The sequence below is a fragment of the Sus scrofa genome, chromosome 2, assembly GCF_054392235.1.
Source record: "Sus scrofa isolate SSC_HxYL_T2T_F1_AM1 chromosome 2, Sscrofa_HxYL_maternal_Yorkshire_Landrace_v2.0, whole genome shotgun sequence".
Lineage (NCBI taxonomy): Eukaryota > Metazoa > Chordata > Mammalia > Artiodactyla > Suidae > Sus > Sus scrofa.
In genome coordinates this window covers 75,236,935-75,249,042 of record NC_139384.1, presented here as the reverse complement: position 1 = coordinate 75,249,042, position 12,108 = coordinate 75,236,935, and the positions used below count along the sequence as shown (strand labels likewise).

The following is a 12,108-nucleotide window of genomic DNA, read 5'->3' as shown; positions in this document are numbered from 1 at the left end:
GCCTGCCTTCATTTCTTGCCTCTGCCCACAGGGCCAGGTCTCCCCCGCACAGCTCCCCTGGGAGCAGATGGAGAGGTGCCTGTGGGAGGAGTGGCTTGGTGGGGAGCATGCCTGTGCAATGTGTTCTGTGCACACCCGTACTGCAGGGACAGGTAGGAAGGCCCATGCGAGTGTCCTGAGGGCCTCTGGCCTGCCTGCAGCATCTGCACATGTCTCTTCAGCCTCGAGTGTGTCGGGGTTTCCACACATGGTCAAGTCATATGGGGTGGTGCTTGGTGGCCCATGTGTGTTTCAGGGCCTCGAAAGCCAGCCCTGCCGCCCACTGGCCGCAGGACCTGGACCAAGTTGCCCAACCCACCTAACATCCCAAAGAGCACCTTTCCCGGCTGAACACGGGGATGATGAGATTCCCTCCCACAAGCTGAAGAGCACCTGAGTGGTGGCAAGCACTTGAAAGAGCTAGGCTTTATTGTTTCATCCCCATCCTCACGGGATGGGAGTGGTCTGAACACCTGTTGTGCGAGTTGCAGGCTTCAGTCTCTCCCCGAGCTCTCTGTGTATTGAGATGGCACCCTGTCCCAGCATCCTGGCCAGCACAGGTTAGGCAGGCCCAGCTCTCCAGGCCTGGGAGAGCCAGATTGAGGCCACAGGGGAGTCTTAGTCTTCTTAGTCCATGGCCCAGCAGAACCCCAGGGGTCTGGGCTGCTCTCCTGGGCCCCTCCAGGCTTAGGCACCCACTGACCGTGGCCGACGTGGGACCATGGGCGGCAGCCGGACCAGGACCTGCTCAGGGTTACCCGTTGTGTCCACCATGCGCAGATGCGGGAGGCCCAGGAAGGCCTCTGGCGAGATGCTGGTCATGTGAAGCCTGTTGGCCCTGGATGGAGAGGCAGGTGTGGGCTTGGGTTCTAAGGGATGGGCCAACCTGGGCCCGCTCAGGGGCCACTACAGCCCACAGCCCTCCCCTGTCCACCTGGACCTGCCTGGCCTGGCCCCCTACAGGGTACCTGAGGAAGAGGGCACGCAGGCGAGGCGTGCTGATGAAGGCTTCGGGGCCCACGTGGCTGATGCGGTTGCCCTGCAGGTGCAGTTCCTCCAGGGCTTCAGGCAGGTCGGGGGGCACGAAGGACAGCTCGTTGTGGCTGAGGTCCAGCACCTGGGCAGGCGGGCAGAGACGGCGCCGTGGCAGCCCCAGGCCCTGGGCCACCTGTTCAGCCAAGCCCCAAACTACTCTCCTCCTGGCCCTCCTCTCCTGCTACGCCCAGTCCAGTCTTTCCCATCTCCTCACCTACTTCACTGCTGCCAGATTCCTCCCTTCAAGACAGGTAAACTGAGTCCCCTCTCGGGCAGGCCCTATTCTGTGCAGTGGGGACCATTGATTTGCTTAGTCACTCGGAACTGTGGTACTTCCTCTACCTCCTCATGCTCTTCTAACACTCTCTTGTTTGCCTATGATCATCATTGGTTGCTCTCTCCCTAACTAGGATGTTTGTGACAGGGACCAGGAGTTGTGTCGGTCTGTGCCCAGCAGCATCTCCAATACCTAGAACAGTGCCTGGCACCACAGATGCACTAAATTCTGTGGCCTCTACAGCATCCAGAAGGAGGCTGCGGTATTCCCTGGGGAGGTGGGGAGGAGGGTCCAAAGGGCTGGGTAGCAGGAATAACACAGGCAAAGGCCTGGAGGCTGGATCTGCCTCATCTTCCCCAGGAAGGGCCTACAGCAGGGGCCCACTTTGTGGCATCTCAGGACCTTGGGGAAGAGCTGGGAAGGCAGGGGGCTGGAGGGGCCATGGGGACACCTGTGGACAGCCAGTGTGGCTAACTAACTAGCCCGCCCCTGACCTGGAGGGCCGGCAGCTCATGCCAGGTGCCAGGCCCGATGTCACCCACACGTAGCCGGTTATGCGCCAGGCTGAGCTCCTGAAGCTGGTCCAGGCCGGCCAGTGGCTCAGGCTCCAGGACTCTCAGCTGGTTTCGCTGCAGCCGCAGGGTGTTCAGGCTGGCAGGCAGGCCAGCAGGCAGCTGGGTCAGCTGGTTGCCAGCCAAGTCCAGGCTGCGTAGGGCACGCAACCGGCGAAAGGCCCGGCGGTGCACACGGGCACTGGCCAGGTGGTTGTAGGCCAGGTTGAGCTCAGCCAGGCCAGGTGTGGCGGCCAGGTCACGGGCACCCAACATGGTCACATGGTTGTGGGGCAGCACCAGGGACCGTAGGTGACGGGGCAGCGCCTGTGGCATGCGGTCCAGCCCATTGCCATAGAGATGCAGCGTGTGCAGACCCCGCAGCGGCCTCAGCGCCCTGGCTGGCAGCCCCGTCGCTCCCAGCTGGTTGTGCTGCAGCAGCAAGTAGCGCAGGCCCCGCATGCCACGCAGCCGGGCCGCCTCCACCCAGCGGATGCGGTTGCGGCCCAGATGCAGAACAGCCAGGGTGTGGGGCAGGCCAGCAGGCACTGTGGCCAACTGGTTGTGGGACAGGTCCAGGTACTCGAGGCGGTGCAGCTTGCTGGCAGGAGAGAGAAGGCTGGCGTCAGGCTGGACACCAGAGTGGGGGACCTGGTGGATCTTGGGTGGGGGGGAGTTGTGGAGTGGTCCTGAGAGGTATAAGCTGCAGATTCCAACTTGGGGTGATAAGCTGAGAGATCTGGATAGGAGGTAAACCTGGGGGTGATCAAGGCAGATTCCAGCCTGAGGGTTAGATGTGGGGGTGATCAGGACAGAGTTCTGGGTCTAAGATCATGTGGCAGCTGTGACATTGGGTAATAAGACCACGGCCCAGAGTTTCCGTTGCGGTTCAGCAGGTTAAGAACCCGACTGTATCCCTGAGGATGTGGGTTCAATCCCTGGCCTCGCTTAGTGGGTTGAAGGACCCAGTGTTGCTGCAAGCTGCAGTGATTCAGATTCCATGTTGCTGTAGCTGTGGTATAGGCCAGCCCGCTACAGCTCCAATTTGACCCCTTGCCTAGGGACTTCCATATGCCACTGGTGAGAAAGGAAAAAAAAAAGACTGGCCCAGGTGGTTGGAGGCCAGGATGCTGCCAGATACTTGGCTCAGCCTGGTACCGAGTAGGCACTCTCCATGGGAGGCCATATAGAGGCGGGGGTTGGAGGGCTGGGGCCCCTGGAGTGTGAACCTCAGCCCTTACTGCCTGCATGAGGCTGCACCCCTGAACCCTCTGTCCCAGGCCCCACCTGAACGTGGTGGCATCCAGGCCGCTGTCCGTCAGCTGGTTGTGCTGAAGGTATAGCTCACGGAGGTGGGTCTGACGGCTCAGGGCTCCTCGGGGCACCTTGGAAATGATGTTGTTCTGAGAAGGGAGGAGAGAATGAGACTGAGGGTCCAGGACAGAGGCAAAGGGAGCCCAGGAGGGTTCTTGAGTGAGGGACAAGGAGCTTGCTTGAGTGAGGTTGCTCAGAGGGCTTGTGAGTGACCTGTGCCAGTGGAAGAGACTAAAAGAGACACAATTCTGGCTGCTGGGATTCCAAGGAGGCCGAGGGTTCCCCAGGAGAGAGGGGTATGGGGCCCAAAGAGGATGGGAATGTGGGCTGGGAGGGTGAAGGAGGGGCACCTGCAGGTGGAGCCGCTCCAGTGAGGGCGGCAGACTGGGCGGCACGTAGCTGAGCCGGTTGCTGGAGAGACTGAGGGTGGCGACGGCCTCGGAGCCGCGGAAGGCGTCGGGGGGCAGGCCGGCATTGCTCAGCTGGTTGTTGTGGAGGTACACGGACCTGAGGGGAGCCAGACTCCGGCCACCAGCCTGGCCCTGGCCTCCCTGTCACCCTGCACCCCAGCTCAGAGCTGTCTTCAGAGTGTGTGTGTGTGTGTGTGTGTGTGCTATCTGCTCCCGTCTGCAGTTCTCCACACAGCATCCTGAGCCCTGTCTCCCCCCAGATCCCAGGCTAGGCTCACGACCCCGCCCCCAGACACCAGGGTGGGGAGCCACCCCAGGCATATCTGAGACCCTGGAGGCAGGGAGCAGGGCCAGGGTTACCTGAGTGCCGGCTTCTCTCCAAAGGTGAGCGGGAAGATCTCTGTCACTTCATTGGCAGCCAGATCTGCGACACGGAGGGAGCGGGGCAGAAACTGGGGGGCCACAGAGAGCTGCGGAGACACAGCCATACTGGTTCAGGTGGTCCCATTCCAGCCCCCGATCCCATGCTGTCCCATGCTTGGCCATGTGACCCAAGCCTGGCTGCTCCCCTGAAAGGCCAGGCCTTGGGTCAGGGGTGGGGGGCTCACCCTGTTGTGGGCCACGTAGATGTGCTGCAGCTGTGTGAGGGATTCAAACGCCTCGTCGGGCAGGCCTGTGAGTGAGGCGGAAGGTGAGGGGACCCCGGGCCTGGTGTGGGATGGGAGCAGGGGGGAGTCTGTGCTCCCATCCAGCTGGGGGACTGGCAGAGGCTCCCCTAGGCACCGCCCCCATGTCCTCAAAAGCCACAGCCCCTGCCCCCCACCCCTATCCCCTGAGTTTCCATCCTGCTCAGCAAAGGGCAGTTCTGGGAACTGCCACAGAGCTGCCCACAGACTGAGCTGGGGAGGGAGAGGACCGCAGGGATCAGGCCGAGAAGGGACTGCCTCCCATTGTCCCCCTCACCCTCAGAGGAGATAAGGTTGTTGTGGAGGTTGAGGGTCCGCAGGTCACTAAGGCGTGACAGCTCGTTGTAGGGGAGCTCCTGGAGCTGGTTGTTCTGCAGGGCGGGGGGGGGGGGCCGGGCAAGGGGGACAGTCACACCCTGACTCCCATGACCCTGGCCCTCAACAAATGACCCCTGATTCTCAGCTTCCCGTGATCCCTGACATCCCCTCACCCCATACTTGATCCGAAGTGTTTCATTACCTCATAACAACCTCATAACCAAAAAGACATTGGCCCCCAACACCCCATCCACCCCTATGGTTGACCCCAAACGCCCCATCACTTTGACCCCAAGCCAGCCCATAACCCACGAGATGTGGACCCCTGACACCCCTAAGCCCTCTGCCCTTCAACTTCAAATAACTGTACCCTCACCTCCTCTCGCCTGACCCACAGACCCCCACACTCTCATAAAGGTCAACTTCCATCAGTGCCAAGACACACATGCCCCATGCCTCAGCCCTGCACACAGACCCCACCCCATCACCCTCAACCCCAGCCCTCCCCATGCTCCTCCTTCCCACTGGGTGCCTCCCTGCACCCCCAGCACCCCCCAGCCCAGACCCCACCTGCAGGGAGAGGTGCTGAGCTGCCCTGGTGATATTGTCCGGGAACACCCGAAGCTCCAGGCCATCGCAGTCCACTGTGTCAGCCCGGGGGCAGGAGCAGCGTGGGGGGCAGGCCCGGGGTGGGGGCTGTGAGCTCTCACCCAGGTGGGGGAAGGAGGCGTCCTCCTCCATGCCGAGGGCGGGTGAGGGGCCAGGCAGCAGCAGGAGAAGCAGCAATAGGCTTAGCCGCTGGGAGTTGAGCCACGGGTCAGGGTGTCCCCAGGCTGGGCACCGGGTCACCATGGCAACAGGAGCATCCCCGCATGGGGGGGAGGGCGGCCAGGCGCTACCCTCAGATCCTCCCCTGCCCCACCTTACCATAGCCAGCCCCAGCTCTGCCGTCTTGCCCAAACTGCTGACCAGGGCTCCCTAATGGAAACCAGGCGGTCACCTCCTGGAGGTTCTGCCTGGGCCGCCACCGCCCCCCATCTCTCGGCACAGGCCACCCTCCCTCCCACCAGCCTGTTCTCCCAGGGGCTGAGGGGAGCTGGCCCATCCTTTCCCCGCCTTGCAGAGGGCGGGCAGGCGCCGGATGGGGTGGTGAGGACAGGCCAGCCCATCCCTCCGTCCCACCCACCACCCTCCGCGCCCCACCACCACCCCAGCGCTGCTTGCGTAACCTCGGCCAGCCTGGGCTGGGCCACAGGAGCGAGGAATGTTTGGGGGAAAGCTGAGATTCGCCCTGTCTGGTATTTGGGCCGACCGCAGAAATAGGGGTGGGGGCAGAGGAGCGGAGGACGCTCCAGGGCACAGGAGAGTCCCCAGAGAACCCGGGGCTGGCAGCGAGGGGTCAGGGCAGGCCTGGGCTCAGTCTGCCAGTCCAGACTCCAGACTGGGGGCTCCAGGCCAGGTCTGCCATTTGGGCCCCTCCTCCCCCCTGCCAGCTGGCTTCACTGGCAGCCAGACTCCCCCGTCCCCAAATGGCCACAGCTGCCGCCCGAAAGGAAATTACACGTATTGAGGCACCAGCCTGGTGGTTAAGGATGTGTGCTCAGTGGCAGCCTGCCTGGGCTTGAACCTGGGCACCGCCACCACTCTGGTCCTTGGTTTCCCACTTTGCAAAGCAGGGGAATGGTTGTCTCACCTCCTGGGAGTAGTGTAAAGATTAAAGGAGGGAGTTCCCATTGCGGCCCAGGGGAAACGAATCTGACTAGTATCCATGAGAATGTGTGTTCGATCCCTGGCCTTGTGCAGTGGGCCAGGGATCCTGTATTGCCATGAGCTGTGGTGTAGGTCACAGATGTGGCTCGGACCCTGCTTTGCTGTGGCTGTGGTGTAGGTTGGTAGCTGTAGCTCTGATTCGACCCCTAGCCTGGGAACTTTCATATGCCACTAGTGCGGCCCTAAAAAGAAAAAAAAAAAAGAAAGAAAAAAAGAGATTAAATGAGATAGGCATTCCCGTTGTGGCTCAGCTGGTTAAGAACCCAACATAGTGCGCATGAGGATGCAGGTTCAATCCCTGGCTTCTCTCCATAGGTTAAGGATCTGGCATTGCCACAAGCTGTGGCATGGTGGCAGATGCACTTGGATCCTGTGTTGCTGTGGTTATGTCGTAGACCAGCAGCTGCAGCTCCAATTAGACCTCTAACCTGGGAACCTCCATATGCGGCAGGTTTGGCCTTAAAAAGAAAAAAAAAAAAAAAAAAGGATTAAATGAGGTAATGCATAGGAAGTAGATGAGACAGCACCCGGCACATCCCAGGCCCTCAACAGCCGAGCAGCAGGTCACATCCCCCTTACCAGCGGGACTTAAAGCAGACTGTTTTCCTGCCTGAACCTCAGCTGTCCCACATGTAAATGGAGATGACGGAAGACCATTCCTTAGAAGGCTGTCATATGACAAAATCAGGGAGTGGGAAGAAAGTTCTAAGCATGGCATCTGCCCCGCAAGGGCTCAGCTCAGGTGGGAGTTGTTGAGGTGAACGGCTGCTAAGAGGGCATGAAGCAGGATAGGGCCTCTCAGAAACAGAGATTGGGGTGAGGATTGAATGGCATTTGTCTCAGAAATAGCAGCTGTCGGGGGCAGGGATGGGGCAAAGGGAAGGAAAAGAGCCATCAATAACCAATGAGTTACCAAAGCGTGGCCACCCCCTTACCCGCATGCACAGCCTGTTCGTGGGGAACCTAGTGCTAAACCATTTGTAGACGACCAGCTTCTGGATCAGAGTTTCTTTCTTTTTTTCTTTTTAGGGCCGCACCCACAGCATTTGGAAGTTCCCAGGCTAGGGATCAAATTAGAGCTGTAGCTGCCGACCTACGCCACAGCTCATGGCAGTGCTGGATCCTTACACTACTGAACGAGGCCAGGGATCGAACCCTCAACCCTTGTGGATACTAGTTGGTTTCGTTACCACTGAGACATGGCAGGAATTCCTGGGTTGGGTTTCATTCTTAGTAGAACAGCTCCCTCGCTTCCATCTATTGAAAGTCAGCCCTTTACACAAGGGTTTGTAAAAAATAATAAAATTAAATTAAAAAATCAATGATTGCAACTAGGAAAATCAACTTGCCCAGAACTTGTCAATTTTCTCTCTCAAAACCCTGCATCCTAGGAATCCTCAGTCCTCGGCACATTAGGATGGTTGGTCACTCTCGTTATCAAGTAAATTCCCACTGTAGGCAGCTGGGACTCAGTCCCATTGGGGAACTCTGGGAAATCAGAGTCATCCCACCTGAAGGGTGAGAGAGCTGGGTTTTTTGTTTGTTTGTTTGTTTGTTTCATTTTTGGCTGCTCCGTGACATACGGAGTTCCTGGGCAAGGGATCAGATCCCAGCTGCAGTAGCAACCTAAGCTGCAGCGGTGGCAACGCAGGATCATAACCCACTGTGCCGGGCTGGGAGTCAAACCTGACTCCCAGTGCTCTGAAGATGCCTGCCATCAATCCTGTTGTGCCACAGTGGGAACTCCAAGCTCGGGTATTGATCCTGCAACTCCCTCCATCCGTCACTGGTTGAGGGCTGCCGCCAAGGACCCTAAATTCCCCAGCACTTTGGGTAGAGCAGGCTCATCCCTAAAGGGATATTAGATGCTTGATGGTAAGGCCTGAGGGGGGCATGGTAGGGCCCCCGACAGCACTTATTATAGGGGGCTTGGGAGTCAAGACTTGGGGAGACTGAAGTGAATGAAATATATCAGGTAGGTAGAAAGAAGGGATTAAGATGTGGGAGAATGATAGAGAGGGGGTCTGGATTTTTCTTCGTTCTTTTTTTTCTTTTTCTTCTTTTTTTAGGGCTGTACCTGTGGCAAGTGGAAATTCCCAGGCTAGGGGTTGAATTGGAAATGCAGCTTCCGGTCTACACCATAGCTATAGCAATGCCAGATCCCAGTTGAGTTTTCGACCTATACCACAGCTCACAACAATGCCAGATCCTTAACCCCCTGAGTGAGGCCAGGGATCAAACCCTGCATCCTCACGGATACTAGTCAGGTTCATTACCGCCAAGCCACAGCAGGAACTCCTGGGGTTTTTCGTTTTGTTTTGTCTTTATTTTTATTTTTTAGTTGTTTATTTTTGGCTGTGCCCATGGCATGCAAAAGTTCCTGGGCCAGGGATGGAACCCTCACCACAGCAGTGCCAATACCAGATCCTTAACCGCTAGGACACCAGGGAACTCAGGGTGTCTGTATTATTAATTCCCCTTCTACAGAGGAGGAAACTTGGACCCAAAGAGGTAGTCATTTGATATTTCCCAGGACTTTGTGGCCTCATGAGAGGGGACCCTTAGGGTTAGGACAGAAGATAGATCTTAGCTTTGACCAGAAGAGCACAACAGGCCCCACTGCAAGTACTCCATGTGGGACTGACAGTACTAGCTTGGACATTGTATAGAAGCCCTTCATTCTCCCTAACAGAGTAATGGGCTCAGCCCCAGGGAATTACTGCACTACTGCACTGAACCTAGCCCAGGGGCAGCAGCACTGAGAACCAAGCAGTGTAAGTTTAGACCTCTTAAAGTTGCAAAGGACAGAGAATCCAAACCAAACTAACTAAGGCAACCAAGGGTATTTATTGACTCATGAATGGAAATGTTGATGGTGTGTCTTTCAGGCATAGCTGGATCCAGGGGCTCAAATGACATCCTCAGGATGTATTCTCTATTTCTCAGCTCTACTAGTAGGCTTCTCTATGGAGTGCCAAGATATCCCCAGCCTTAGTCCAGCTGAAAACCCCAAGCTTATATGTCATTGGTCTAGCTTTGGTCACACGTCCATCTGGAATCCGTCCCTGTAGCCAGAGAGTTGGAATGTGCTGATTGGCTAAGAACCTAACCACCACTCTTGTAAATGACCCACTGGCTTTATGTTCTGCAGCAAACTCCTCTTCTCCACACTCTGCAGTACCCAGCCTGGTCTAGTCCAGCCCAGCTCTGCCCAGCCCAGTCCACTCCTCCACTGCCTTGCCTGCAATGTACATGGTCCACCAACACGAAACCTGGCAGAATCGCATTCAGTGCAACCTTATGAAATGCATGTAAGACTGTGTCTGTACATGTGGGGAGGTTTGCATGGGAAGAGGGTATTGGTGGCTCTTGGTTCCCTGAGGCTCTCATCTCAGAGTAGGGAGGGAGGAGTCAGGGGGACAAGGGACAGTTGCAGTAACACAGTGGACAGCTAGTGCAGCAATCTGGTCTCATTTTGGATGGTGGGGAAGAAGGGACAGGGTTGATGTGAGGAGGGGTTAAGAAGTTGATAGAAAATGTGGTTTTCCAATTAGAAGAGGAAAGGGGGGAGGTTGGTCTCTTTTTTATCATTTTTAGGGCTGCACCTGTGGCATATGGAGGTTCTCAGGCTAGGGGTCTAATCGGAGCCACAGCTGCCAGCCTATGCCACGGCCACAGCAACACCAGATCCGAGCCATGTCTGTGACCTACACCACAGCTCACGGCAACACCGGATCCTTAACCCACTGAGCAAGGCCAGGGATTGAACCTACAACCTCATGGTTCCTAGTCGGATTCATTTCTTCTGCACCACAACGGGAACTCCTCAGGAAAGGAGGGGTTTTAACTCAGTACCAGTTAATGACCCCAAGGCTCACAACTTGGGGCTGCCCCTTCTCCTCTTCGGTTGGCATTCAGCCCTGAGGCTAAGGCCAAACTCCTCAATCAGCCTTCATGTGGCTGATAAGCCCTTTAGGATCTGAACCCAATCCATGAAATTAGTGACCTGTAGCTGGGCTTATGGGTGCCTGGAATAAAGAACTACATTTCCCAGGCTCCCTTGCGAGTAGATGTAGCCAAGTGACTATGTAAGCTGAGGAAAGTGGATTGCCTTTCTATTTCCTACTGTTAGGATGTAGACATGATGGGTGGAACTCCATCAGCCATCTTGGCCACAATATGACATTAGAACCAGAGGCCTTGAATGGTGGATGAAAGGAACCTGGATCTCACATACCCTGGAAGGCTGTGCTATCCATGGATGGAGCAGTGTTTTGATTACCTCTTTTGGCCCCGTTTGTGAATGAGGGATCACATGCCCTAAATAGTACAAGATGACCAAACACATGACACCTAACCTTGGATGGATGAGATCATCAGTTATTTAGTCACACATATATTCACAGGCCAGAACTGGAAGAGGACACTGAACCATATGATAGGGGTGCATTCGGGAGCAGAGCCAGGAAGCAGTGGCTGCAGGAGACAAGCTTGGTAGTGACAAAAGGGTGGGGTGACTTCTGGTTCCCATAGAAGGATGTGGTTGACTTGTTTGAATAATTTCTCAGTCTAGTAGAGAGGTGAAACCCATTAGGTCGAGGACCAGAGTGGGCAAGGCTGGTCTTGCTGATGGAAAAACAAGTCAGGAGTTCCCTCTGTAGTGCAAACAGATCAGGATGGGCAGCATCTCTGGAGCATGGGGATACAGGTTCGATCCCTAGCCCTGCACAGTGGGTTAAGGAGCCAGTATTGCTGCAGCTGTGACTAAGGTGGAAAATGCAGCTCAGATCCGATCCCCAGACTGGGAACTCCATATGCCATGGGGTGGCCTAAAAAGGAAAAAAAGAAAAAGAAAGAAAAACTAGTCAGATGTTTGGGGGTGGGGGTGCACAGCTGACAAAAGTGAGGAAACTCATAGTTAGGCCTTTGGGTCCCTGGGAGGCTCAAAGACATCAAAGCAGCACATGGAATTTCAGGCCTTTCCACACAACCAGCTCCAGTCATCTTGACCAGGAGAGGAAAAGAGACAGCTCTTCAGTTTAAGCCACCAGTTCTCTTTCATTTCTCCTCTCCCCCTCATCCTTTAAAAAACTGAATCTGGCTATTATGGCTCAGTGGGTTAAGAACCTGACATAGTAATCATGAGCATGCCAGTTCAATCCCTGGCCTCACTCAATGGGTTAAGGATCCAGTGTCACTGCAAGCTGTCTCGTAGGTCACAGAGTCCACTCGGATCTGGCGTTTTCTGTGGCTGTGGTGTAGGCCTCAGCTGCAGCTCCAGTTTGCCCCCTGGCCTGGGGACTTCCATATGGCACAGGTATGACCCTAAAAAGAATAAATAAATAAATAAATAAAATAATTTTTAAAAACCTTGAATCTAGTCCTAGTGGACACAGGGGACATCCATAGAGATGAGAGTTGAAGCCATAGCATGGATGACATTAGCCAAGGAGAAAGTCTAGAAGGAAAAGAGAAGGGAGTCAAAAGATCCTTAAGGGTTGCTTATACATGAGGGGTGGGCAGAAGAGAAGCCAGCAGTGGCCATGAATGGAGAAGGAGGGTCAGAAAGGAACCTGAAAGTATCTGGGGAGGAGTTCCCATCCTGGCTCAGTGGTTAACGAATCCGACTAGGAACCATGAGGTTTCAGGTTCGATCCCTGGCCTTGCTCAGTGAGTTAAGGATCTGGCGTTGCTGTGAGCTGTGGTGT

The 12,108-nt window shown here is 56.0% G+C and overlaps 1 protein-coding gene across 3 annotated transcripts; it reads right to left on the bottom strand.

Annotated features, from left to right (window-relative positions):
• Window positions 1-450: 450 nt before the first annotated feature.
• Window positions 451-5,728, bottom strand: PODNL1 (podocan like 1). Of its 3 annotated transcripts, XM_003123360.5 has the most exons (9): window positions 5,201-5,728; window positions 4,590-4,683; window positions 4,235-4,299; window positions 3,987-4,096; window positions 3,567-3,723; window positions 3,190-3,305; window positions 1,846-2,503; window positions 1,008-1,156; window positions 451-877 (listed from the first exon to the last, which is right to left on the bottom strand). In XM_003123360.5, the coding sequence occupies exons 1-9, from the start codon at window positions 5,558-5,560 to the stop codon at window positions 727-729; spliced, it is 1,860 nt and encodes a 619-aa protein (XP_003123408.2). In that variant the 5' UTR covers window positions 5,561-5,728; the 3' UTR covers window positions 451-726. The 3 variants fall into 3 exon arrangements, with proteins under 3 accessions (XP_003123408.2, XP_084866294.1, XP_084866293.1); XM_085010168.1 differs by lacking the exon at window positions 1,846-2,503; XM_085010167.1 differs by lacking the exons at window positions 4,235-4,299; window positions 4,590-4,683.
• Between the last annotated feature and the right edge of the window lie 6,380 nt (window positions 5,729-12,108).